Consider the following 27,073-nt stretch of genomic DNA (forward strand, 5'->3'; position numbering starts at 1 on the left):
CACCGACTTAATTGTATATGTGCCCCCCTGACCCTCACCCACTACAGTGGTGCTGCTCAGAGACAATTCAATGTTGGATACCATGCACATAGCACTGTGAACATGTTGGCTTCTTTGGGAGGCCAAAAAGGGCTGGCTACTTTGTACAGGCATGAGAGGCATTGTGAAATGTTTTTACAAAGTGGGTGTGCTGAACAAACGCTTTATACTATCCTTTTAGTTGCTTTTATGTCGCCCCAAATGCTTATTAACCCTCCTGTTATTTTAGTTCACTGGAGGCTTAAACATATATAAAGACATTGGTAATTCACCATTAAAAACAAATTCTAAAAAGAGAGAAAAATTTACCCCTTACTGTATATTAACGAAACATAAACCAAAACTTCTCAGTCATGTTTTGACCCCAAAAAATTAATTTTACCAAATCAAAATGTTTGAGACGCTATATATACACACACACACACACACATATATATATATACACACATATATATATATATATATATATATATATATGGTAATATTTTATACAGTTATTTCCTAAAAGAATCGGAACAAATAATGTAGGACTACTTTTTTTTTTAAACTATGTAACGTCAATAATAAGTAGAATTCACCGAATTGCAGATGTCTAATTTTCTCAATTAGTAAATGCAATTATAACATATTTTAACAAAATGCAGATAGAATTAGGTTTTGTTATTATTTTTTTATCTTAAATTTGTAGATTTGGTTCTCGTGTTAATTTGCTTTGGATAACATATTATTGGCTACACCAACTACACGCTCATGATGATAGGATGTTTAATCAACAAAATAAAGTAAAATGAATAAATAGCAAAATGCAAATAACATTTTTGTTATTACAAAGATTAGAAAAGGAAAACATGATAACCATAACAAGTTTAATCTTTTTTTTCTTTTTTTTTTACATTAAAAAATAAACAATTCTTGCAGTATACCACAGCAAACATACGGTATCAGGAAAGCTAACAATAATAAAGGAAAAAAATGCCAACATTTCTCAGCCAAATTTTGCATCTCCAAAAGTGTTTTTACCAAATATTTGAATCTCCAGAAGTGTTTTTACCAAATATTTGAAAAACCATAGATATTTGGGGTATTATTTTATAAAACCCCATCTCCAAAAAATAATAATGTAGTCTATTTTTATTCAGATTCTATTTCTACACATTTTCAATTAGTAAATTATATTGTCATATTTTAACATCACTCAAATGCTGATAAAATTGCATATCGTTTTTTTAATTAAAATTTTTGATTTTGTAATTGAACTACTTTGGTTTTGTTTAGCGGATTGACAGTTGACAGAGCAGGGTGTGTCGGGCCCAAAATTGAGTCATATTTTTCTACCAAGAGAAATGTTACTGTAACCTGTTTTAGTAATTGTCAATGACAATAGGGCCTTTTTGTTTCATGTTTATTATAATATGTTTATAAATTTGTGTATAGTATGCCTATGATTTATATTAATAGGTTCAGGTGACAGGAATGTTTGGGAAACCCTGTTTTATAGCGGATTATTGTATGTAGATACATGCACATTAACTGTAGTTAAATTGTAAAATGTTACTTGATGATTATTCTGTTACAAATCCAGTTACCAAATTATATGCTAAATTGTGATGTAAAGAGACAAATTAATGGGATAGTTCGTTTGTTTACAGTTGTTGCTGTCAACGTCTACAGGACGTACAGTGTTTGTAGCTGTATGGCATGTTGTTGTTTTTTAATAAAGAAAATGAAAAAAAAACATGCTCATGTGTTGTTAATATTCAAGCGAACCCCACATACTCGCAGTTTCACACCCACAGATATACTCATGGATTTTTTTTCATCTTTAAAAAATATATGTATATTCATTTTTTTTCTCTGTGTGATTGTTGACCCAGTATCCTCCTGTTTTTCATCAAAAACGCGTATTGAATGTGACTGGTTTTTTTTGTGTGTGTGTCAAATTTTGGGGGATAAAAAAAATATCAAGAGGCATCAATTATATGCAGAGCAGATTTTCGCTGCTGGTGAGGTCCACTGTATATCAAATGTCATAAATTATCATAAAACCTTTATTAACTGAAATTTAACTTAACCTAAGTGCCATACAAGTACAAATGGACATGAAACACTGTTGAATCTTACAGCTGTTTTGGCCTAATAACATTAAAAATAAATACCTGTGGTGATTTACATTACAATATGGCTGGATAGAAACTTTTCCCTGCAGGTGTGTCTGTTGGAGATTGAGCCTCTTTTTGTTTTTGAAAAGCATACATACACCAGAGGGGATGCCCCAAACACCTTTGCATCAACTCCAAGAGTGACAGGGATGTAAAGTTCCTAGAAACGTATTCATACGTTAAAGAAGAAAAAAGAGAAAAGCTTCAGTATAAATAAAGTAAATAAATGCTAGCTCTAACCATTGTTTTGAAACCAATATACCATAGAGATTTGTGCTTACATAGAATTATTTGTTACATCAAATAAAACAGTTTGAGGTGAAAAACTATACATATAGATGATAGACCAAAAGCATACATCTTTTGAATTTGAAATAATCTAAATCTGATTTATTTATTCTATCCAATTCGGAAATTTAGTAGTGTCGAAAGTGTGACGTCATAAGCATAAATGGAGGCTCTTAATGTTGTCTTATAGCGCCCTCTAGCGCACTGCGAGCGATGCGTCGCGTGGCATTTCGTTTTGGCGCCGATGGAGGGAGTCACTCGTGAGATCTTTGCTCAAGTCAGACGGCGGCACTTCCGGTCGGCATTTTGTTCTACGAGAGGAGGAGAGCCTCTTTCGGCCGATCGCAACAAATCGTCACATTTCTCCTTTTTACGCTCGGGAAAAAACAACTGGCTCGCGCTCGTCGCACGCGTCAACCGCGACGCCGAAGAAAGGACGTTTGCCTCGCCGAAAAACGTGCAAACAATTCGGCCGCGAGTTGTGTGACGGAAGAAGGAGCGAACCGAGCCCGACCCCGGATTATTGTTGATAGCTAGCGAGCTAGCCGCCTAGCTCGAGCGGGGCTAGCTCGGCGAGCCAATCCGAGTACCTTCTGGAGCAGAAGAAAGGGGGAGCTAGAGATACGGACACAAATCCAGCGAAAACATTCCCCTCCCTTTGGGCGCCACATCTGAAGGTAAATACACTCACCAATGTGCAGTCCAGTTTTTCGTCAATTACGCACGTATCAACCAAAACACGGGTGTTCGGGGGGCCACCCACGGCGTCGTTAATCGCCGAACGGGAAGGGAACTGATGCTAGCGGGGCTAGCCGCGCCAGCTAGCTAGGTGTGTTTTCGCTCTTGCCCAGGCGCACGGCCTCGAAGCTGGATGTCACTCGTCGAAGTCCGCGGACCACTTTCAGCAGCAAACGTCGATAGCCCCGAAAGTCGGCTTTAGCCCTCATATTTGAGCTTCGTCGTTTCGTTTCCTTGCCCCGTTTTCGACTGGAGCATTTAATACTGTTAACTTCAAAACATTCGAAGCTAGCAAGCGTTAGCCGAACCGAACAAGCCACCGAGCCGTGGGAGAAAACCGACCCGCGGAGTGAGCTCTTTTCCACCGCTCGGGGCTTCTGGCTCTAGTCAACTTAGTGCAAATAGTGAGTTGATGCTTTAAAAAAGCTGACACTAGGATTCATCATTTCATTTGCCGTATATTGAACGCTATCAATTTGTTAGTATTTTAATGTTTCCGGTCTGAATATGTTGACGATCGCCAGCATTCACGGTGCATCTGCTCCCCTTCGTGCCGCCTCCTTGCCTGTCAGTCTCCCAGCTGTCATCTTCAGCCCACACATCCTGCTCGGAGTAGGACAACCCTACAGACGTGCTACTACTACGAGTTCATGTTTATAAATACCTCCCCTACCTTCATTCTTATTCACGTTTATTGTTTTCTAGCTCTTGTCTTGTCCTGAGCATTTGACTCTTGTCACATAGCAATTGGCAACACTGTTGTTTCTCATGTTGCATTTTATTGCAAGTGGTTCAGATATTTGCGAAAATATTAGCTTTGGGGTACTTTTGCCATTTCAGGAGAATCTTAAAGGTCAAAACGCCGCTTGATTTCTTCAGTTTTTTTGTCAGGAATTAGTGAACAAAAAGTCAAATGACTCACCCCCTCTATGCATAACATTCAATGAAGTTGACTTTTGCTATATAACAAACTCATTCAAGTGTAGGGAAATATGAAGCACTCACGTAAAACTCAAGTCAAGTCATCTTTATTTATATAGGAAAAATTAGTCACTCGTCGATTATGTGGAGCGTTTATGAAAGTCGATTTAGTGCTTTTTAACTTTCTTGACTTGTGTCATCCAAGTGTAAAAGTAAGATGAACATTGCATATTAAAACAAAAATAAAGTTTAATAGCCCATGGTCGTGCTTAGGGTCAGGACTACTATTTTAAAAAGTCAACTTCATTTATTGCCTTTTTTTTTTTACATTCTCTTAAGTGTGGGAAAAAAACAGGTTAAGCGCTGTATAGTAAGATTTATTCTTGATTATTCCCAGGAGTTAAAAGACAATGTATAGATTAAGATAGCACTTTGTAACACTTTTAACTGTCATACTAGTGTAGAATAAAAATGTTTCACTGTTTTTAAAACTCAAGCGTAATCATCACTAAATTATTCAGTGCATAGGTGGAACCGTGGAATGCTCAAGGAAGATTCCATGTGCTCGGTTTACAATGTTCCTGAGAGATGGCTTTTCAATGTTCCATTATTATACATGACGTGGAAGTGTTTTTCATACAAATATTTAATGTATTCACCACTGCGTTAGCGTAGTTTAGTGATAGGGCTGAAATTCTGCTGAATGATTTTGAAAAACAATGTATTGTGTAATTTGATTAATCAGTCCCCGTTAGTGATAGACTGTGCAAATTTGGTTTACGGCGCTGCCGTAAGATTGGGACCCCGTTGTAAACCGAGGACCCCCCCCCAAACACCCCTCAATTATGCCTATACGTTTTAGGAAGTTGACTTATGCCTTGTGCTTTCTTATATTCCTAGCTGTCTTTCCGGTTAAAAAAAAAAGTGACCCCTGTACATTAAACCAAAACGAAAATAATCTTTGAGGCTGTGACTGCAGCCGTTTAAACAAGCATGGGTTGTTGTTGTTGTTTATCATTTTTGACTGCCATACAAGTGTATATAGAATAAACCATAACTTTGTTGTAAACAGAGGACCCCTTGTTTTGTATTAAACAGACAATGGATGTGTGATGCGGTGACAAGCTGCATGTGCCTGGGAGGCGTATCGCGTCACATAATTTATGTTTATGTTAACATGTTCTGGAGCAGCCAGATTCAGACCAAGGTTATACTAGTTTTTGATTTTTCAGAAGCTTTAGTTTTTATTTTATTTTTTGACTCTTTTTTTTTTTTTTTTTTTTTTCTCCCATATTCAGCTCATTTTACATCATGTTTAGAGGGACTGGTGGGCTGCCAGGCTTATAAGACACTGGAGGAATCCGTGTATTTCAAAAAATAAATTTAGCAGTTGTGTGTAATTAAAAACTCAGCAGAAGATACCATTAAAAATGTATTTGGATAGGACAGATGAACAACCATCCACACAAAACATAAAAGATGAATAGATTTCAAATAAACCCAAAAGTTTACGTATGAAATTAATTGACAAATGTGAAAACGAAGGACACTTTTTCTATAACTTTTTTTTTTAGATTGTTTTATTGTTTTGTGATCGTGAACAGCCATTAATGCATAATGCAGTGGCACTTTTATTGTTTTTTTTTTAATATTGTTATTTTTTAATTTTTTTTATTTTCAAATTCACAATTAAGGTTGAAAATGTGTTTGTCTTTACATCTTGGGCTGAAAACGTGTCTTAGCTGCACCGAAAATATTTAGGGGATTTTGTAGGGGTGCACCGATCACAATTTTCTGGCCGATCCCCAATCTTTTAAAAAGTCTGACCTGCCGATCCCCATTTTTGCAAATACCGATTTTTTTCATTACAAGCACCATATACCTTCAGTGTTACAATCTTGTTCTTTTGGAAAACAGTGAACAATATCGGTGAAATAATACAAATGGGTTGTTTTAACTGCACATGAAGTAGTTCTTTCAAATAAAAATGAAAATCCTATTCGTCATCTCAGCAGAACAGGACAGTGGCTGACTTTTTCAGACCTCTGAGGAGGGAGGTGAGATTGGTGGAAAAGATGAGTTTATTTTTAAGGGATCGGCCGATCACCGATCTTCCAAAATTAAGGAAATTGGGGCGGATAAATCGGCAGGCTGATCGATCGGTGCACCCCTAGAATTTTGTGCCTCTTGGCGTCTTAATGCGAAAACTAGGAATGCACTAATTTCAGAATCGGTGCCAGTACTGTACCAGTATTAACTCTTAACACTTAAAATGGTGTGATACTGCGACCTGATACCACTTTATCAGCCTGGCATATATAGTCTGCTTGCCCTCCTTGAGTGTGTGGTATGAAGTTTACTCGAGAAGAGTGATTGCTGCAAGCTATTTATTGGCACTCACATTCTTGTTTATTAGTACCTTGGCTTAAAACGTGTTTGTCTATTTTACTGTAGCTTTTTTCCCTTCCAGTTTGAGCATTGTACTTATTCTGACATGGTCATGCAGTCACAGGCATTCATATACAGTATGACACTGTATAAAAAAACAACACATACCCTTTTTTCTCTACGTCAACATACAATCAGACTACAATCAGACAGTTTTAAATTAATTAGCATTACCCTTTTTTGTATTTGACAAATGCCAGTATTATATGAGAAAAAGCTTCTGATATGTTTATTGACAACATTTGAGTGCACTAAAAACACAGCTGAAACACACTGCTTTGTTGTTTAACACCATTTGAAAATCAAAATAAATAAGCCAAAATATCAGGAAGACAGTTTTGAGCTTGCACAAGTCTGGTTCGTCCTTGGGTGCAATTTGCAGATGTTTAAAGGTGCCACCACGTCCACCTGTTGAAACAATTGGTTTTGATTGCATTGTGTGCATTGAATCAGAGTCAAATGATTTCCACTTTAAAATACATTGAGATGGGTATCAAATCGTCTTCTATTGGAAAGATATATATTTGAAGGAAATCCCACATTTTGTCAAGTTCATCCTTATGTATGTAAAATGACAACAACAAACTATTTGCATCATGCTCTTTTGAACTGAGCCGGCGTATTCTATTTCAAATCACATTGTAATTCTGATGAATTGAACTGAATGGGATCGTTCCACTTTACAATCAAACCGTCATTGAAACTTATTGCACCCCATTTATCAAGATGTGTATCAAATTGTTTTTTTGTTTTTTATTGGAGAGACGCATACCCCTAATTTATACCGCTCAAGATGGCGACAGATTCTGTGTCGGAGATGAACGTGTTTTGTTCAGAAATGTCATCAAATAGCCCTGATCTCAATCCGATAACGGGCATATTTGACAAAGCATGTGCGAGCAAGGCGGCCTACAAACTTGGCTCAGTTACTCAAGTTATGTCAGGAGGAATGTGAGAAGCTTGTATAAGGCTCTCCAAAACATTTTACCCAAGTCATACACTTTAATGGCACTGGAACCAAATACTAACGACATATATGTATGTGAACTTTCAAGAAGTAATGAAAAATAGTCTAAAACAAAATCCTTCTCTCGTTATTTTTGAATTTAGCTTATCTGCATAATTTTGGTGATACCTATCGACTCAGAACAGGGAATTTTTCGTCTGATTTCATGTCACATGCAGTCAGGTTTCCATCCAATTGTTCCCCCCCCCCCCCAAAATTTAAGCAAATTTACTGAAAATGTGCAAAACTTACATGTGACTTATGCCCGTTTCCATCTGTTCTTCTTTTGCGAATATTGATAGGGGACTCCGCCGCTGTAGGTGGCAGTATACACCACAGAGATGGGATCCACAAGTAATTTAAAAGAAGATAAACAGGAAACGACTGAGCGTGCGATGACGTTGTATAAGTTTGTTTTTGTAATTCTTGATAAACCGTAGCGTTTCTTTGCTGTTTTCCATCTAAAATTGCATTCATATTTGCTCCTTTAATTAATTCCAAGAAGATTTCTGTTTCGTCCCCCCCAAACATACCTTACTTTATCGTCCGCCATGCTTTGTGACTACATTTTTTTTTTTATTGTTCATTCTGTAATTTTACCGATTCAACATGTCATCTTCGTTGCTTTCTTTTTTTAAATTTTTTATTTTATTTTGTATGTGTGTGAGAATGTACTCATTAACTCACCTAAAACCTATTAAAAATCACATACCGTTCACCTAAACCGAATACTTCAGAATCCAGCTAGAGTTGTGAGGTTGTCAGGAGACCCGAGGAAGGATCAAAGAAACCATCCACCCATTTTTATTCTATTTATTTAGATTTATAAGTACTACGTATGGCTCGCAATGCCTGGTTATAGTGCAATGTTGTTTATTTCATTTTTTTTTACAGGTCATAGGAGGATTTGTTTTCTTCTGAAATGTCTTTGTGTCAACCGACGACGGCACAGCATTATTCGACAAGGTACAGTGACAGTAGCCAATTCTAATTCATCCTAGTTGTGATTATTCATAATGGAAACAAATTGTGTCATTTTTGGTAGTGTTTCTGACTGAGCAGATTTAAGGTAAGTAAAGTAAGTAGTTGTTCATGTGCTGTGAAAGACTGCACTTCTCTTCTTTGCATCACTTAAAAGAACAGTAACAATGAAACTGGATAAGATTTCCCCTGTTTTACTATGAACTGTCTTGGGGTGGCTGGAGTCAAGGATTTTAAAAGAGTACTGCAAGATAACATGTGCAAAGATAAGATGCACATATGTAATTGATTTCATTATTTGAATAAATGTGTACTTCACTATAGTGTTTCCCACACCATGTTAATACTTGGGTGGGCCACCCAAGTAAACTGGCCACTACCCAAATTCATTACAAATATATATATTTAAAAAAAAACGTGCAGTGACCGGATATACTGCATGTAATGTTAGTTTAGAGACCCCCCCCCCCTTCCCCCACATCCCTTTTAGTCTTGACTTTATTGGCAAAAAATGAAAGTGATTTGTGGCCCGGATATAATTTTATCATGGTCTAACATACAAGTTGTACAAACATACAAGTGTAAAAATACGTCACAGATACAAAAAAAGACATAAAAAAAAAGACAATTCCTAAGTATTGTTCAAATTGAGGACATTTAATTATCAGCAACTATGTTATGTTCTACTTTTGGGAATCATCAACAAATATGAGTCAGGGTACTCATGGTATGACAAAAAGTTTTAGGGGTCCACAAGCCAACAACTGCTTTAAACAGTAGCCACACAAGTGTAAAATGTTACCTCTGTAAAAACATCAACACATAATTACTTTACATAATTTGTGTATCTTCAGTTTTCACATTCTTGGCTTCTCGTCACACTTTATTCAAGTTGCTCCTGTTTAGCTCTTTTAGTTTGGAAAAAAGCCAAAGAAATAGTGCAGACTCAATCTTCTGATTAATCATACAACTGTAGATGTTCCGCTGTGCAGTACTTGGATTATTCTCAACAAATCATCTCTTTAATCTCCTGCCTCAGGTGTCAGGAGATGTGAGGACGGGTGTCGTGCGTCGGCCCCTCCGATCTACCTGTGTATCAACACACTCCCCCCACCCCCACCTTAAGCATGAATGGGGATATGCCTCATGTTCCCATCACCACTCTTGCTGGGATCGCTAGCCTGACGGACTGTGAGTGACGCCCACTGTTTCCTGCCTTAGCACACAGTTGATACATCTGCTCTTAATGAGCAGTAGACATCTTATTTCTATGTCTCTCGTTCCAGTGTTGAACCAGCTTCCCCTTCCCTCCCCCCTCCCGGCCACCACCACTAAGAGCCTCCTGTACAATGGGAGGATCGCAGAGGAGGTCAACTGCCTACTGGGCTGCCGGGATGAGAACCTCGCCTCCCAACTGGCCCATGGCCTCAACCAGGTCTCCACAGAGCACATGTAAGTGGCCACAATAGTGCAGTTAATCTTAGTTGTATCCATCCATCCATTCATTTTCAACAGCGTCGTATTAGGGTTGTAGATGAGCTGAAGTCTATCCCGGTTGACTTGGGGCAAGATGCAGTATGCAGGCACATGCATTGTAGTTAAAAAAGCATTGGTGGCAAACTCGGTCCTCGAGGGCCGGAGTCTTGCGGGTTTTGGATGTTTCCCTTCCCCAACACAGCTGGTATATGATCAGCTCATCAGCAAGCTCTGATAACGATCCTGTTGATTGGAATCGGCTTGTGTTGGAAGAATCGAGTTTGCCCATCCCTTGTGTAGAGTCTTCAATTCAACTAACATATCTTGTGGTGTTTTCGGAAATATTTCTGTTGATTAGTCCATCGATAAATTAAATAATCTGATACAATTGTATTTTTCATGAAGGCAAGGGAAGTTTATCTCTATATCACATTTCATACACAAGGCAACTTAATGTGCTTTACACAAGGAAAGACAACACCTACAAGCATCAACAAACAGCAGTTAACAATATTCAGAAGCAAAGCAGAGAAGTTTTTTTTTACTAAAATAATGTACATTGACAATGTTAACATTAGATCGCAAACTTTAAAAACATTTAGGGTAAAGAGGTTTTCGAAAATAATTAAAAGAAAAAAACAAGATTAAAAAATGTTTTAAGACTTTAATCAAAGGTATGTGCAAAAAAGCAATTTTTTAAACCTGGATTTAAAAGCATTTACATTCGGGGATGACTTCGCTTCTGTTGGCAGCTTATTCCATTTGTGTGCAGCTTAACAGCAAAATGCAGCTTCACCATGTTTACTTTGAACTCTGGGTTCTACTAATTGACCAAAGTTTGCAGATCTCAGAGCCCTGCTGTGTTTGTATTAAATCAGCATTTCTTGAATATATCCAGGACCCAAACCATTCAGTGATTTATAGAAGCGGTTTAAAAAAAAATCATGAGATTTAATTGCTTACCTGGCCTGCTACAATGCCCTTCTGGTTGCGCTTAGACTGAAAGTGGCTGAATCTTGTGATTTGTGTGTTATTGCAGAGAGCTCAAGGACAACCTGGGAAGCGATGAGCCCGAGGGAGACGCGCCTCTGCTGCTGCAGACCATGCTGGCCAGAAACCCTGGCATCTTCAGGGAAAAAAGTACTCTCCTTAAAACCACATCACTTTTCAATGGAGTTGTAAACAAAAAGTTCAGCATCTCAATGATTCCCCCCCTTTCCTTGAACAGATGCTATGCAGCAGCCAATGGTACAACAGTACAAGATCACCCAAAATTCCATGCATAGTCCGGCCCAGTCTGCAAACTTCCAGCCGGCAGCAATTTCTCCCAATCCTTCAAGGTAAGTCAGAACACAACATTTTCATCAATCATCTGAAACAGAATATAAACCATCGAAGTGAAGCACAAAGACATTCACAATTCAATTTGTTTAGACTTTAAAATGAAAAAAGAGGAATAAAATCCTTAAGATTGATTATATTAAGTAGGGATGCACGATAATATTGGTGGCCGATAATTATCGGCAATTATCATTTCATTTGACGTCAAACAGATAAACCAGATAATAAAGAAATCTGCCAATAATAATAATAGATATGCCACGTTGGTCCATCTGTTGTGGTTGTTGCTCAAGTTGTGGCCAACTGCTCAACCCCTCCCCTCTCCTATGGTAGTTTTGCATATTTGTGATGTCATAATGCACGCGACCTCGTATTCACAAGATGCATCATGGCGACATGGCAGAAGCCAGTGTAGGCTTTACTACCCAAAATGTTAAACTGGCAGTTTTTTTGTTGCATTTTTAAACATGACTTTTGTTTTGGAAAACTCAAAATGAGTTCCTGGTTGTCTTTGAAACAGAGATGTCAATAAAATTCTTCTTCATGGTGCTTTACACAATGTTTTGATGTATTTGTACATGTTAGCCTTATAGTAAAGACTCAAAAGTATATTTGTATTCAAGTTAAGTCGGCAAACAATTATCGGCCTGCTTACTCTGAGCCTTTGCGTCGCCTGCGACATAAAATTCTTATGAAATGTAGTATAGTGGGGTGGTAATGCTGATAACAGCCTATTTTCAGTGACAAAACTAATTGAAAAGTTAAAGGAGCTCTATAGTGTTAAAGGGGGTGAAGCGGTCTAATCACTGTAAAATAGCTAATTTACGGCAGGCCAAGACTTTCTTACTCCAGGGACTGGCGAATCAAATAACGCTAACAGGAAAGTTGCCAATCATGGCAAAATAGCCAACTTCCCCGAACCATCAACTATATCTCGCTTATCAGAAGTTAACACAGTTAATGCTCTTCTGTGTATCGAAGCTCAATGCAATTCTGCTTACCTGACAGATTTTACGTGATAGTAGGGATGGCGGACCCGTGAGGGATTTTGCAATTGTTTCTGCATTATACTTCAGTGTAGCCCGTTGGCTTCGAGTCTCGGCTTCTCTTGAAAGTGGCTGTGGATCTTCACCCAGCGAAGCCCAGCATTCCTTAGGTGTAATAACTGTGCTCGGGACCTTTATTATGTAAATTAGAAAGTGCAAAAGGGATCAGTCAGACTTTCAGAAATATGCAGATAACAAAAAATGTACATGGATGTTTAATTTTACACTTGAGGCTATTATTTCTATGCAAGTCAACAATTGCCCCGAGTTACCTGAATCTAAAAGTACTGCTCACATTTTCCTGTGTTGCTTTTTCCCTTTTAGTCGTTTCGTGGCCCCCCAGACAGGCTCTAGTAGTCGATACTTGGGCCAGCAAAATAGTCCGGTTCCTAGTCCCTACACACCCCAGAGCCCCGCCCCTGGTTACATCCAACAGTACCCCCACCAACAACCACCCAGCTACAACCAACATCAACAGATACAGCAAGGTGAGTCTTATACCACTTTTATAATTTTATCAACCACACTTTCCTCCAATTTTTTGTAATATTATCAGCAACCGTTTTCATAAATGAAGATAGGGTAACATGCTGCCAACACACTGCGAGCACCAAAATAATAGGGCATTGTCGATAACATCATTGGTTAGGCTTTTATTAAAGTTAGCACATAGTGTGCTGGCGGCGTGTTACCGTAATGTATTGCATAGTATGACCTTTCATGTTGCCCGTTGCTTCATCACACAAAAAAAAAGAAGTTGTAAGAGAGACAGCATGACCACAGGCTACCCACCTCAAAGGCTACTAACAAACTGAGCTCCAATAGAACACATAGGTGAAGTTGTTGAAACTATAAAAAAAAAAAAATTATGTTAAAGCATAAACTTGCTTCTGAGGGTTTCACGGGGTAATACGTCATGATTTCACAACTCATTCATATGATGTTTGCTTTCTCAAAGTGTCTGTGGCCAGCCCGATGGTTCCAGGAAGTATACGAAACATCCACGAAGGCAAGGTATCAGGGCAAATGGCCAATGCCGCCAACCACCACTCAGACAGACACGGCGCTGACGACTACTTGAACATCGTGCACCGGCTGGGCAGTGAGGTACAACAAAACGTTATACTTACGTTTTCATTCCCAATAGATGATTCTGAATGAGCCAGAAATGAAACATGATCAGTGGTGGAGAAACGTTTTCTTGTATGAACTATTTCACTTTTTTATAAATTCATACATGATATGCTGCATGTTTATTAACTCATTCACTCCCAGCCCTTTTCACTGAAGCAAGCCCCTTCGCTCCCAACAGTTTTACTTGATTTTGACTGATTTTGCAAGGCCCTCAGGATATTGTGTTCTGTTGTTATAAAAACATGGAACATACCAAAAGAAAGATTAGAGTCTCTTCTTTCAGGAAAAAAAGTATATTTTCGTCTGTTTCCGTTTCGTAGCAATTAGCATTAGATAATAGCTAAGTTTCATCATTATTCACAAATCTGTTAAGAACTGTGGGTAAATGAGCTTTTTTTCAACATGGCCCTAATTGATCTCTTTTGCTCTGCTGCCACCTGCTGGTCGTTTTTGTAATAACTAACATTTCTTCAACCGTTTTCTGCAGTTGAGACTGCATCAAAGCCTTCTGTATGCTCTAGCATAAAAATACATAAAAACATATAAATATGTCTTTGGGACACTAAACACATTTAAAATAGAACATATTTATATGTTTTTGGGAGCAAATTAGTTAAATTTTATGAACATTTGTGGTTTATGTTTAAGTAGCTAATAGCGGCTGAGTTCATTTATTTATTTAACTACAGATTGGGGGGAAGGGGTGATAGTTTTTTCGTATTATAATATACTGTATATTACTGGTATGTTACAATTTTTGTCACGTGAAATGAAACTTAAATAAAAAGGACATGCAAGTTGCGTTGCTCCTTGGAAAATACCAACACATGATTCTCCCAATGACAAATCACTTGAAGTGATGCCATCTCCACATTGTGTAAGATCATCTTTGCTACTGTTCAAGAAACTCATTAGAGCTTTTAAAATAAGTGGCCTCCAGGGACCACATGAGTAGCCTGTGGGCCTTTAAAAAAAATTGTTTGTGAATGGTAAGGCAATCCAGACCTACAACTATTGTTTTACGCACCCTTTATTTGCCTTACTTGGGTTTTATTCAGGAGGGTGACTCTGCCTTGAGAAATCCGTCATTTCCTCTGAGGTCGCCGCAGTCCGGCTGCTCCCCAGGAACGGGTGAAGGGACACCCAAACGTAAGGAGTTGTTTTCTTTAAGATCAGCATTGCTCCTAGGTGGGATTCACATGTTTACTCAGTTGGCATGGGGTTCACTTTATCTTTTATTTTTTTCCTACCTCCTCACAGCAGGTTCTCGTCCCCCGCTGATTCTGCAGTCGCCACCTCCGTATGTGTCGTCGCCGAGGGAGGGGGGACTGGACCAGAAACAGCAACTCCAGCAACGCAAGAAGATTCCCACCGTGAAAGAAGAGAAAGATATGTATGACATTGTCAGCTCGCCAAACAAGGACTCCACCAAACTTACGCTCAAATTGTCCCGGGTCAAGTCGAATGAGTCTGATCCACCGGGTAGGTAAACACACACTCGGGTCGAACAATATTTCACAAATTAGCAGAGTAATCGATGCCTGATCTCTCAGGTGATGCCATGCCAGGCATGGACTCAGACAATATGGAGGCGGAACTGGGCTTCCAGCAGGTGCCTGTTCTCCAGCAGAACCTGGGAGCTCGCCACCAACAGGCCCCTCAGCAGGCCGGGGGAGCTGCTGGTCTCCAGCCTCCTAGTTCCCCTTATGATGAGGTGGAACTCGATGCCCTAGCTGAAATCGAACGGATAGAGCGGGAGGCGGCAAGCGAGAAGTGTTCAAAGGAAGTCCAAGATAAAGGTAAAGAGGCGTTGTTTCTTAAAGACAGATTGACTCTAAAATTTTTGTTGAATATATTCTTTTTTTTCTTTTTAAACAGACAAACCACTGAAGAAAAGGAGACAAGACTCTTTTCCCCTGGAGCCAGGCGCTGGGGCACCCGGTGGTCCCACAGGGGCCCCAGGAAGCGGACCTGCAGGAGGGGGAAATGCTGGCAAACTGACCCCGCAAGAGGCCACGGCAGCAGGGAACGGTGCCAGTCGTCCTCCCCTCATGGTGAGCATCGACCTCCAGCAGGCAGGGAGAGCGCACGGCCAGCTTGACCCCTGTCTGGTTGCCCCTGTCCCGGCCCTAGAAGCCCAACGCTGGCCCGAAGAACCGGCTAGCGGGCCCGCCGCCGTAGAAGGTTCTGACACCGCCTCGCGTTTGAAACCGGACGGGCGACCAGAGGTCATCAAGAACAGGGTTGATAAACATGATGGCAGAAGAGACAGTCGGGAGTCATCCAAACACAGACACGATGACAAGTCTTCAGACAGGCGGGCAGAGATGTCATCAGGCCGAGGGGAACACGGATGGGACAGGGACAGAGAATCTGATAAAGATAGGAGGCATCGGAGCGAAACCGACGATGCCCGTTCGAGAAGTGACCGAGATAGAATGGGCTTTCGGGTGGCCTCCGTTGGAGAGCTTGATTGTAGCAGCCATAGGCAAGACGGTCTGAAGCAGGCTGCCACTCCCTCCGGTGCTAAGCTTCCAGATTCTTTCCCCGCTCACCTCCTGGGAGGACAAAGTGGCGCACTGAAGAACTTCCAGATCCCTAAGGTGATCTGGATCAACCCAAACAACAATAGCTACCAATCATTCAGTTGTCACTGCCTGCAATCTCACTAAATCATACCACCGCTCTCCCTTGTTTTCACATTAGTCTTCCCATTTATAATTGTTTGGTTTGTATTGGGGGGTATTTTTAACACATTAATCCGCCTTTACCATTTTTAAAGGAGGTGTTTTGTGTTGTTTATAAAATTGAGCATCCAGTGCATAGTTATAAGCAAGAAGGCACTAATCTTAAAAGAATACTCCACTGCAGTTTCTCAGACGTTATCGGAGCATGGGTGAAGAACCTATGGCGTACTTGACTATTTCAAATCTCTACTTAAAACTAATGTTGGACTGGAGTATTCATTTAAGTATTTTTCATTAGAACTATGCTGAAACTAACATCAAGTGGCTTAGCTCATCAGTTTGTGCCATTGACACTAGAGCTGTGCAATATGGACAAAATGTTATATCCCGATATAGGTAATTTTGCATCCTGATAACGATATATATTACATAAGATATTTTTCCTTAAAATTACTTTAAAGCTACTGAACGCAAACAATTATATTTCGAATCGCTATTGTCACCTGTTGATAAAAAAAGAAAATGCACACACCCTTCTTCACAAGCACAATTCACACATGAGGACGGGAAATTCAAACCCGAATCCAGTCTGAAAACTATTGGCCAGAGGCTTGCAGGAGTACCCATTGTAAACAGCTAAGGTCTTAATCTACTAATTAGAAGATGTGTTAGCCAAAAATGGTCAAATAAAAAGGCCATTGTAAAGATGTTTTTGGCGAAATTGTTACAGAGAGCAGTTTGAAATTTTAATGATATTTTCTGTGGTCTTTTCTCCATTTGTAGAATCCACTTTTATATAGACAACGCAATTAAGTGAATAAAAGATTAATAAATATAAAATACAACTATCCAGTGAACATATAAATACCATTACAAATGTCTTATATGCCAACCATTATTTCCGGCATGCAGCAAAGTGCAAATAATTAAAATAAATTCAACAGTAGCATTCCAGTATGTCCATTTATCCAGTAATCATATTACTAAGCAGAAGAAAATAAATTACAGGATTTCCTCAGTAGTGATAAATGACAGATGTTTATATATTGTACAATAGCTTTTTTTTTATATCTCATCAACGATATATACCGTTATATTGCACAGCTCTGACACTGTACCATTTCATATTTTTGTATTCAAAATCCAAACTGAGCATTTGTTTTTAAGATTAATTGGCAGACAACAGTATAGAGCATCCTTAACTGTATTCTCTTCTTTCAGATCAAGCGCAACAAGCATTGTGATGTTCCAGCTGAAAGTCACATATGGGGCCAGCCAAAGGTGAAACTGGAGCGCCTGGGTCTGGTGCAGGACTTCGAGAAGAGGCCCAAGCCTGTGGTGGTTTTGAAAAAGCTATCGGTGGACCAGATCCACAGAATCATTCGTCACAGCAGGCCTGAAAAGAGCCGCTTCTCGGGAAAGCCTGGCAAAAGTAAGAAAAGCGTGAACAACTACTAAAATGTCGATTGGTTTTATGTAGTCCTCTAGTCCAGTGGTTCTCAACCGTGGTTCTCGAGTACCCCTATCCAGCCTGTTTCAAATGTCTCCCACAAGCAACACAGGTGTTTCAAACGATCAGCTAATCAGCAAGCTCTGCATGAAGCCTGATAACGATCCTCAGCTGTGTTGGCTGGGGAGACATGGAGAACAGGCTGGATAGGGGTACTCGAGGACCGGGGCTAAGAACCAGTGCTCTAGTCCATGTAATGCAATCTTGTCTTCTCTGCAGGTGGCATGGACCCTGCCATTTTGAAGGAACTGCCTCCAGAGTTGCTAGCGGAGATTGAATCGACCATGCCCCTCTGCGAACGAGTCAAGGTGAACAAGAGGAAACGAAGTACGATCAACGAGAAGCCCAAATACGCCGAGGTCAGCTCGGATGACGATGCAAACGGAGAATGTGAGTCAACCTTTTGGATTCGTCCGTATGAATAATTTTAATAAAGGATAAAGAATGACTACACTTTAAAATCGCTGAGTTTTGAGTTGGCTGTCGGTAGGGATGAAATAAAACTACCCGTGTCTAAGGTACATGTTTTTGAATGTCCAAAGCTGCAAGGAAGCGTCAGCGTCGGGACAAAGACAGAACATGGGACTTTGAGGAAAGAGAGCGACGTTCCTCAGGGGAACATCGGAGAACTGGTGCCAAAGAAGGCCGGCGAGGCTCAGGCAGCCGTTACCGGGACTCCTCCGAAGACGATTCACCGCCTCCCAGCATGAGCGATGGTCTGTTTTTCCATGTGTAACGTTTTTTCCCCTCTGTTGGCTTGGCTTGTTTTGTTTTTGACCAAGTAACAATTCTCCTTGCTCAGTTGCCAGGAAATTGAAAATGAAGGAGAAGCAGAAGAAGCGGAAAGCGTATGAACCTAAGCTCACCCAAGAGGAGCTGATGGACTCATCCACGTTCAAGAGGTTTTTAAACAGCATAGACAACATCTTGGAGAACCTGGAGGATGTTGATTTTACCACCATGGGTAAAGTATCAGAGAGCTATCTTATTCAGTACAGCTTTGAACCTCTTCTTTAATTTGCACTCACTAACCGGGTTGTGTCCAGCAGCAGACGATGATGAGATACCTCAGGAAATGTTACTAGGGAAACACCAATTAAACGAGCTGGGCAGCGAATCCGCCAAAATCAAAGCCATGGGCATCACTGGAAGGGTAGTCATCTTTAGTTCAATAAAGCTACTTTTGTTGGTGAATAGCATTATTATATTGTTAGTGTTTTTTTCTTCATTTAGATCCCATCCGACAAGCTGGTGAAGCTGCTCAACATACTAGAAAAGAATATTCAGGATGGAGCCAAGCTCTCCACCATGATAAACCATGTAAGTCCCAACTTCTTATGCATTTTATATATATATATATATATATATATATATATATATATATATATATATATATATATATATATATATATATATATATATATATATATATATATATATATATATATATATATATATATATATATATATATATATATATATATATATATATATATATATATATATATATATATATATATATATATATATATATATATATATATATATATTATAAAGTACCGTTTTCGGTACCCATCCCTAATCATAATCATTAATCACCATTCATCATGTTAGGGAAAGCATCTATTTTTGTTGCCCTGCTTTCTATATGTAAACTATTTCCAATTCAACATAAAACTTGAAAAACAAATGGATTCACACCTTTAAATAACTGATAAAAAAATTACTTCTTTACCTAAGAATTTACCATTAACCAATAGATATGTCATTATTTTTTTTAACTGTTTATATTTGCTCCCAAAAACGTATAAAAACGTTCTATTTTAAATATTGCCATGGTCCTAAAAACATATTTATACATTTTTTTCAAGTTTTTTATGCTAGAGCATACAGAAGGCTTTGATGCAGACCTGAAGAGGTTGCTTAAAGAAATGGTAGTTATTACAAAAAACGGCCAGCATCTGGCAGCAAAGTATAAGAGACAACCAGGGCCATGTTGCAACAATCTCTTTTCTCCAGTGTTTTAAACAGGTTTGTGAATAATGATGAAACTTAGCTGTAATTCTAATGATGATTGCTGAAAAACTGAAACAGATACAAAAAACTTTTTTCCCGCTGAAAGAAGAGACCCTAATCTTTCTTTTGGTAGGTTCCATGTTTTTATAGCAATGGAACACTATATGCTGTGGGCTTTGCAAAATCTGTCACAATCCAGTAAAACATCCGGAAATGAAGGCAGTTGCTTCAGTGAAAATGGCTGGGAGTGAATGAGTTAACGTCACTTACCCCGAATCCGAAACAAGTCTTGACAACAAGTGTTGATCTTGACTTTGTTGTCTAGGCAACTTAATAAAGCCTGAATCATCAATCATGGTGGTTGGCTGACCACTGGTTGAGATAATGCTTGATTAGATATGCAGCAGACATTTGAAATATAAATATCGCAGACGTTCAGTTTGATTTAATGTATGTTAAATTTATTAGATGCCAAATTTGTGATCACGATTCAAATTTGATTACCGGTAATTGTACAGCCCTGGGTGAAGTCTGGTTTGAGCCATTATTGAATTAGCTTGTTTTGAGAGGGTGGTCCTGTCTCATGCCACTGCCCACCCCGCCCCCTGCACTGCTGGTTCAGTTAGAGTAAGACCGCCATTGCCATGACTAGGGCCGATGCTTTGTGTGAACTGCATTGGGCAAGCGAGCCCGCAGTAAAAACAGTATCGATGGTATTTTCATTTGTGGATGCAGCACTTCCATCACCAAGCTGCCCAATTCCACTTCTATGTACAGATTAATGTGCTGTAACGGACTTATGGCCCATGCAACAAGTCCAAACTTAAATATATGACCTGGATTGTCTGTCTAAATTTAAGCACCGCCACTTCCAACTACACTGAATTGTTGATATATTGATTATAAAACTTATTTTCAATTAGATGTCGCCTTCAAATAAATGCCTGATACTCTTTAACAGCTCAGTAAATAACCACTTTTAAGGACATACAGGGTAGACATTTGGCTTATTCTTTTGAGTTAACAAAATAAAAACTGAATTGGTCTCCCTTACTAATGTCAGGACTTCGACGCTGAGGATGAGGAGAGGCTGTGGAGGGACCTCATCATGGAGCGAGTGACCAAGTCGGCGGACGCTTGCCTAACAGCCTTGAACATCATGACGTCAGCACACATGCCAAAAGCTGTCTACATCGAGGACGTCATCGAGCGGGTGCTGCAGTACACCAAGTTCCATCTGCAGAACACGCTCTATCCGCAATACGACCCTGTCTACAGGGTGGACCCGCACGGGGGTGAGGATTGAACAGTCATCTGATAATAATGCCATTTAACGTTGCCAATACTATCTGTCGGTCTATCCACGGTATCAATCTATCTGTCGTTCTGACTAGCTGTCTGCCGAGGTGTCTGTCTGTCTAGCACTGTGTCTAATGCCTATATGTGTCTATCTTATCTATCTATTTGTTCATCTAGGTGTTTTGTTGAGCTCCAAGGCAAAGCGTGCCAAATGCTCCACACACAAGCAGCGTGTCATCATCATGCTGTACAACAAAGTGTGCGACGTCGTAAGCAACATCTCTGAGCTCCTCGAGATCCAACTGCTCACAGACACCACCATCCTCCAGGTAAAAAATAAAAATAAATCAAGATAAATACTACCTTCTTGTCCAGATATGTACAGTGGTACCTCAAGCGTTAAATGCGAAGTATTCGAGGGTCTTCGGTGCCTGATTGTTCTTACACTATATAGTACATATTTATGCTCTTTTTAATTCATCTTTGTTTTCCCCCTCCCTCAGGTTTCTTCAATGGGAATCACTCCATTCTTTGTGGAAAATGTCAGTGAGCTACAGCTGTGCGCTATTAAACTAGTTACAGCGGTAAGTGTTCTGACATTTACCCAAAAACAGCACACAAAATTCACAACTACAAAAGTGGTAAGACACCACACTTGAACATTTTGTCTTTCCAGGTTTTCTCACGTTACGAGAAGCACCGGCAGCTCATTCTGGAGGAAATCTTCACATCACTGGCCAGGCTGCCCACCAGCAAACGCTCTCTCAGGAACTTCCGGTATGATAGGAATCAATGAGAGTAGGCCCTGCCAGCAATGTAAAACTGCAACACCAATCCTATACCATAATTTTTTAAGGTTGAACAGTTCAGACCAGGATGGAGAACCTATGTACATCCAAATGGTGACCGCCTTGGTGTTGCAGCTCATCCAGTGTGTGGTCCACCTACCCAACGACAAAGACACTTTAGAGGAGTATGACAGCAAGGTAGGAGAAATTCCACACACTCCTACGGGCTTTAAACATTGTAAAAGGTGTGTCATTTACAAGCATCGCTGCTCTTGTTTTCTTTATTTCATTGTATTTCTCTTCAGGTGGATCAAGATTTGTTGATTACCAACTCGTATGAGACGGCAATGCGAACAGCGCAGAACTTCCTCTCCGTATTCCTAAAAAAGTAAGCAACTAATTTCCCATATTTCTGGTCAGAATATAGGTATTTCTATTCAAAATGACAGTGGAACCTCCAAAGTGTAACGCAGTGCATTCTGTGATGTTGGTCGAATTTTAAAACAATGAGGAAATAATGTAAATTTAATTAAATTTGTTCCTAATTATCACCATCATAAAACCTTTACCATACAGGGAGTATTAAAAATAAAAAATGTAACTTCCCTAACAGTCAAGTGAGAAAACAACCACTGTATAAGTGCGTAATGGACAGAAATGGTTCATTGATTTTTTTTTTTCATCCTAATCTTTACCATTCTGTTTCCAGCTACTTGATATGTATATAAACTAGAGCTTGTTTAAATGTAACATTCCTGTCATATTTAAAATTGTAGTGCTCATATATTGTAGTAAGCGGCCAGATGCTTTCCAATGTTGCAGTAACTTCCATTTTTATTAGTTCTATTGTTATCGCACTCTTTATAAGTAATTTAGTTTAAAGGTGACATCACAGAGGGGTATGCAAAGCACACTTGTGGAATTTCTGCTGATAAACTATATAAATTGACGTGCGTGCGTGCATTCATGCGTGTGTTAGGATGTCTGCCTCACACCCTCCTGCAAGCTATAGAAAATCCAATCCATTATCTGAACCGATTAACCTCACAAGGGTTGCAGGCATGTGGTTGGTTGAATTGTACCGCTAATAGGGTAACTAACTTTAGATGTTCCATTTTCTAAATTCTGATTAGGCTTTGTTCTTTTACTTTCCTATTGATCATTTTCCCCATATTCTCCCTCAGATGTGGCAGTAAGCAAGGAGAGGAAGATTACCGGCCACTGTTTGAGAACTTTGTCCAGGACCTACTCTCGACGGTTAACAAACCAGAGTGGCCCGCCGCTGAGCTCCTACTCAGTCTGCTCGGCAGACTCCTGGTTAGTGTGATCCAGCTCATGTGTCGGTTCACTATTTTTGGCCTTTTGTAGCGGATCCTCTGAGGTTATATTATTATTGTTGTTGTTATTATAATTTTAGAATTGTATAGCAGTGTAATTCGGCATCTTAGTTAAGGGTTGCCTCCTAAAGTGAAACATTGATGCTTTTATGGGCTCTCATTTTGGTCTTGCACTCGGAGCTCCCGCATGTAGGAGCTGCTTACTTACTTACTGGCTTACTTTGTTGCAACCCCCACGCTGCACTCATGGTCGTCATAGTAACAAAAACCTCATCTGATAGTCGCTACATATTTCATTGCTCTTTGAAACTGTCAGCTCGGAGTGGTTAAGGGATTATTTGGATTTGACGATTTCTCTACTGCATGTGCCAGATACATGGAACCACTCCACTGACTGGCAAGTGTAATTGGCAGCTTGGTGTTGAATTGCTGCCAAAATTAGTGTGTATACAGTACAGTCCATGTTTTTTTTTCTATTTATGTGCATTCACATATGTTTTGTTGTTCACACTCACGTTTTAGACCTGTGATTCATCAATTAACCATTCCCACAGTAGAGAGGGACAGGGTGAGCATTGTCTCATCTCCCACCTCCCTTTCATTTCAGTGAGGCTTAAAAAAGTGGGTGTTTTGTGCTGTAATTCTTCGTGCTTGGAGTGTTTTGACTAAATGTTACAGTCACACAGGAATTTTATTTTTAAGAATGGATTCACAATAATAATAATAATAAAACCTCCTTGGTCTATGCTGCACAATATCGTTAGCCAACAACTGGGGCATGTGATTTTAACCAGGTGCACCAGTTCAGCAACAAGCAGACGGAGATGGCACTCCGAGTGGCATCTCTAGACTACCTTGGCACCGTGGCTGCCCGCCTGAGGAAGGACGCAGTCACCAGCAGGATGGACCAGCGGTCGATTGATCGTATTCTACAACAGGTACAACAACCGTATATCTGTTATTGAAGGTAAAGATTGATGTTTATCCTTGTGATCTTTCTGCAGTCTCAGGGTAGTGATGAAACCCAGCAGCTGCAAAAGGCTCTACTGGACTATTTGGAAGATAATTCTGATACAGATGCCTCCCTAGTGGTGAGTTTTCCAAAGATTACTTCAGCTGTTTTGTGGTTAGTTTAAACCACCCCTCAAAAATGTGTACAGTATTTCTCACTTCATAAACACCTATTGTTCACACAGATAAATCAAGTTTACCACTGTGATAGAATTTAAACATTGATTATAGTTAGGGGATTTTTTGGGATGGGCCAGCCCAAAGATATTGTAGCTATGCCAAGTTTGTGGCATCATATTAAAAAAATATATACTTAAAGCTGTAATTACTGCCAAAGGTGTATCAACAAAGTATTATTCTTAATAAATTGGCACAAAAAAATTCAAAAACACGTTTTTTTCACTTCATTATGACATCCTGTGTGTGGAATTTTTAGGAAAATATTAATTTATTCAATTTTGGGATAAGCCTACCTGTTAAGTGAAGCGCTATGAATACTTTCTGGATACACTGTAATATCTAAAAAGGCTGAAAAATTGAGGCAGACTTTGCTGTCTAGTTTGCAAGAAAGTTCTACATCGCTCAGTGGTTCCGGGACGCCACAACGGAGGCAGAGAAATCCATGCGGAATCAGAACCCGAAAGAGGATGACTCGTCGGACGGGCCGCAACACGCCAAGGAGATGGAAACCACTGGTGATATCATACAGCGCGCTGAGAAGCGCAAGAAGTTTCTGCGCAATATCATCAGGACCACGCCGGCTCATTTTGCTACGCTGAAGTAAGCCCACATCTCACTGGACTTGTGTGATCTGATTGTGTCTCTTTTTTGTTGCATGTTACGAGTCTTGTTTTAACATCTTCTGCTCTTCGCTCCAAGGATGAACTCCGACACTGTGGACTACGAAGACTCCTGTCTGATTGTGCGTTATTTGGCCTCCATGAGGCCGTTTGCACAAAGCTTTGATATTTATTTAACACAGGTAATCATTGAAAATTCCTACCCTGTCTATTTTCACTTTGTCTATGTTTTATACCTACTTTATATCAAGTGAAAATAGTAAATCTTTAGCGAAGTTGACTATAATGTTGATTAGAATTTTTGTTTTGTTTTTAATTCAGATTTTGCGAGTCCTTGGAGAAAGTGCCATAGCTGTGAGGACTAAAGCCATGAAGTGTCTGTCTGAGGTGGTGGCCGTGGATCCCAGCATCCTGGCGAGGGTACTTGTCCATGTTAATGTTGAAGACTACCTTCCCCATTTTAGTTTGCTTCCTTTGTCATGTGGTAAGCTGAAACAACTTCCTTTGCATGTGTAGTCCGACATGCAGCGCGGAGTCCACGGCCGCTTGATGGACAATTCCACGAGTGTGAGGGAGGCCGCCGTTGAGCTGCTGGGCAAGTTTGTGCTTAGCAGACCGCAGCTCACCGAGCAGTACTACGACATGCTTATAGAGAGGATCCTGGTAGGTGTTAGCTCACACCATATATATCAGGCGTGAGCAAACATTGTTTTAATGGGCCACAGTTTTGTTTTGTTTATTAAGAGCCCTATTAGCTCATGACACATCTCAGGAGCTAATCTTCCTGGGGTCTATTCAAATTCATGACAATCATTTCAAATTAACATATCCACACCTTCACTCACACACATACACTAAACAAAAACAAATTAAAGGTCAATGCAGTCAAACAACATTAAATAATACATACATAATTGTAATACAATCAAAATACCTCAATTTGCATTAGACTGTTAAGCAAGCCAAGTTATCATGCATTGTTATCATATTTGTTCGGTATGGGCGACCCAATACAATTCTTTCTGCTCTATTTTGAGCAACCTGTAACTTATTTAAATTACTTTCACTAGTGTTTAATCACACCACTGATGCATAATCCAAATATGAAAGCACCAAAGATTGAACTAGCTGCTTGGCCCACCACTGAGGACTACATTTTTACAATCTTTAATAATGCACATACTTCTTCCCATTTTCCGAAGTACAAAGTTAACTTGACTGGTTCCTTGATAAATTAGCGTCAACTACTACACCTAATAATTTTGATTCTTCCACTTGTTCAATTACGCCATTTTCCTGAATTAAGTGTAACATAGGTTTCATTTTTAAACAATATTTTGAACCAACATTTTGTTTTTCCAGTGTTGATAAATCATTTCTTAGCTTTTATCCAGTGTGTGACTGAAACTAATTCTTCATTTAAAGTATTATTGAGTTGACCTATTGTTTGTTCAGCGGCATACAATTTAATATCATCTGCATATATCGCCATGGTGGCATGCTTCAACACCAATGGAAAATCATTAATAAAAACAGAAAACAAAAGGGGTCCCAAGCAACTTCCCTGGGGCACTCCACAATCCATCTGTTCAAGTTCAGAATAACTCCCATTAAAATAAACTTTATAGTCTCTATTATTGAGATTGACCACTTTAACGCCAATAACTCAAATCCATAGCAATTAGTTGATTTTCATGCATAGACAAGGTAAAAAAAAAAGAAGTTAAAATTAAAATAAACTATTTTACAAAAATCAATGTGTGCATGTAAATACTGTCAAATGGTTTATTTTAATTTTAAAAATAAGTAGTTTTCTATGTTCTGTTTTATTTCTAATTAATAATTAACTAATTTAATGAAATACATTGCAAAAAGTGTATATCAAACTAGTAGAAAAACACAACACAATCATCTTAGCGGAATTGATTTGCATTGTTTCAAACGCATTTCCTCCCTATTGCTTTCCAGGATCTGGAAGTGTTACTTATATTGTTATGCCTGTTGTCATGGAAATCAATCGGGTTCACGTGAAGTTCACTCTATACTCC

At 39.3% G+C, this 27,073-nt stretch overlaps 1 protein-coding gene across 3 annotated transcripts in view; it reads left to right on the plus strand.

Moving 5' to 3' along the window:
• Nucleotides 1-2,770: 2,770 nt before the first annotated feature.
• Nucleotides 2,771-27,073, plus strand: part of nipbla (NIPBL cohesin loading factor a) — a 33,358-nt gene continuing 9,055 nt past the window's right edge. Inside the window, exons 1-31 of one of the 3 annotated variants that reach the window (XM_086075838.1) lie at nucleotides 2,771-3,163; nucleotides 8,494-8,565; nucleotides 9,620-9,771; nucleotides 9,867-10,032; nucleotides 11,096-11,196; nucleotides 11,285-11,396; nucleotides 12,768-12,931; nucleotides 13,402-13,550; nucleotides 14,636-14,726; nucleotides 14,838-15,059; nucleotides 15,131-15,376; nucleotides 15,456-16,180; nucleotides 17,486-17,696; nucleotides 17,994-18,164; nucleotides 18,317-18,490; nucleotides 18,577-18,738; nucleotides 18,821-18,927; nucleotides 19,008-19,094; nucleotides 20,854-21,085; nucleotides 21,267-21,418; nucleotides 21,593-21,673; nucleotides 21,766-21,866; nucleotides 21,946-22,075; nucleotides 22,183-22,265; nucleotides 23,062-23,194; nucleotides 24,009-24,152; nucleotides 24,219-24,305; nucleotides 24,785-25,005; nucleotides 25,105-25,207; nucleotides 25,347-25,445; nucleotides 25,542-25,688. In XM_086075838.1, the coding sequence (XP_085931964.1) occupies nucleotides 9,708-9,771; nucleotides 9,867-10,032; nucleotides 11,096-11,196; nucleotides 11,285-11,396; nucleotides 12,768-12,931; nucleotides 13,402-13,550; nucleotides 14,636-14,726; nucleotides 14,838-15,059; nucleotides 15,131-15,376; nucleotides 15,456-16,180; nucleotides 17,486-17,696; nucleotides 17,994-18,164; nucleotides 18,317-18,490; nucleotides 18,577-18,738; nucleotides 18,821-18,927; nucleotides 19,008-19,094; nucleotides 20,854-21,085; nucleotides 21,267-21,418; nucleotides 21,593-21,673; nucleotides 21,766-21,866; nucleotides 21,946-22,075; nucleotides 22,183-22,265; nucleotides 23,062-23,194; nucleotides 24,009-24,152; nucleotides 24,219-24,305; nucleotides 24,785-25,005; nucleotides 25,105-25,207; nucleotides 25,347-25,445; nucleotides 25,542-25,688 (4,665 nt within the window). In that variant the 5' untranslated portion in view covers nucleotides 2,771-3,163; nucleotides 8,494-8,565; nucleotides 9,620-9,707. The remainder of the gene's footprint in view (nucleotides 3,164-8,493; nucleotides 8,566-9,619; nucleotides 9,772-9,866; nucleotides 10,033-11,095; nucleotides 11,197-11,284; nucleotides 11,397-12,767; nucleotides 12,932-13,401; nucleotides 13,551-14,635; nucleotides 14,727-14,837; nucleotides 15,060-15,130; nucleotides 15,377-15,455; nucleotides 16,181-17,485; nucleotides 17,697-17,993; nucleotides 18,165-18,316; nucleotides 18,491-18,576; nucleotides 18,739-18,820; nucleotides 18,928-19,007; nucleotides 19,095-20,853; nucleotides 21,086-21,266; nucleotides 21,419-21,592; nucleotides 21,674-21,765; nucleotides 21,867-21,945; nucleotides 22,076-22,182; nucleotides 22,266-23,061; nucleotides 23,195-24,008; nucleotides 24,153-24,218; nucleotides 24,306-24,784; nucleotides 25,006-25,104; nucleotides 25,208-25,346; nucleotides 25,446-25,541; nucleotides 25,689-27,073) is intronic. The other 2 variants (XM_086075839.1, XM_086075840.1) reach the window with 2 other exon arrangements.

Source organism: Leptonotus elevatus, chromosome 5 (assembly GCF_054856555.1).
Source record: "Leptonotus elevatus isolate MCC_2025b chromosome 5, RoL_Lele_1.0, whole genome shotgun sequence".
NCBI classification, from domain to species: Eukaryota; Metazoa; Chordata; class Actinopteri; order Syngnathiformes; family Syngnathidae; genus Leptonotus; species Leptonotus elevatus.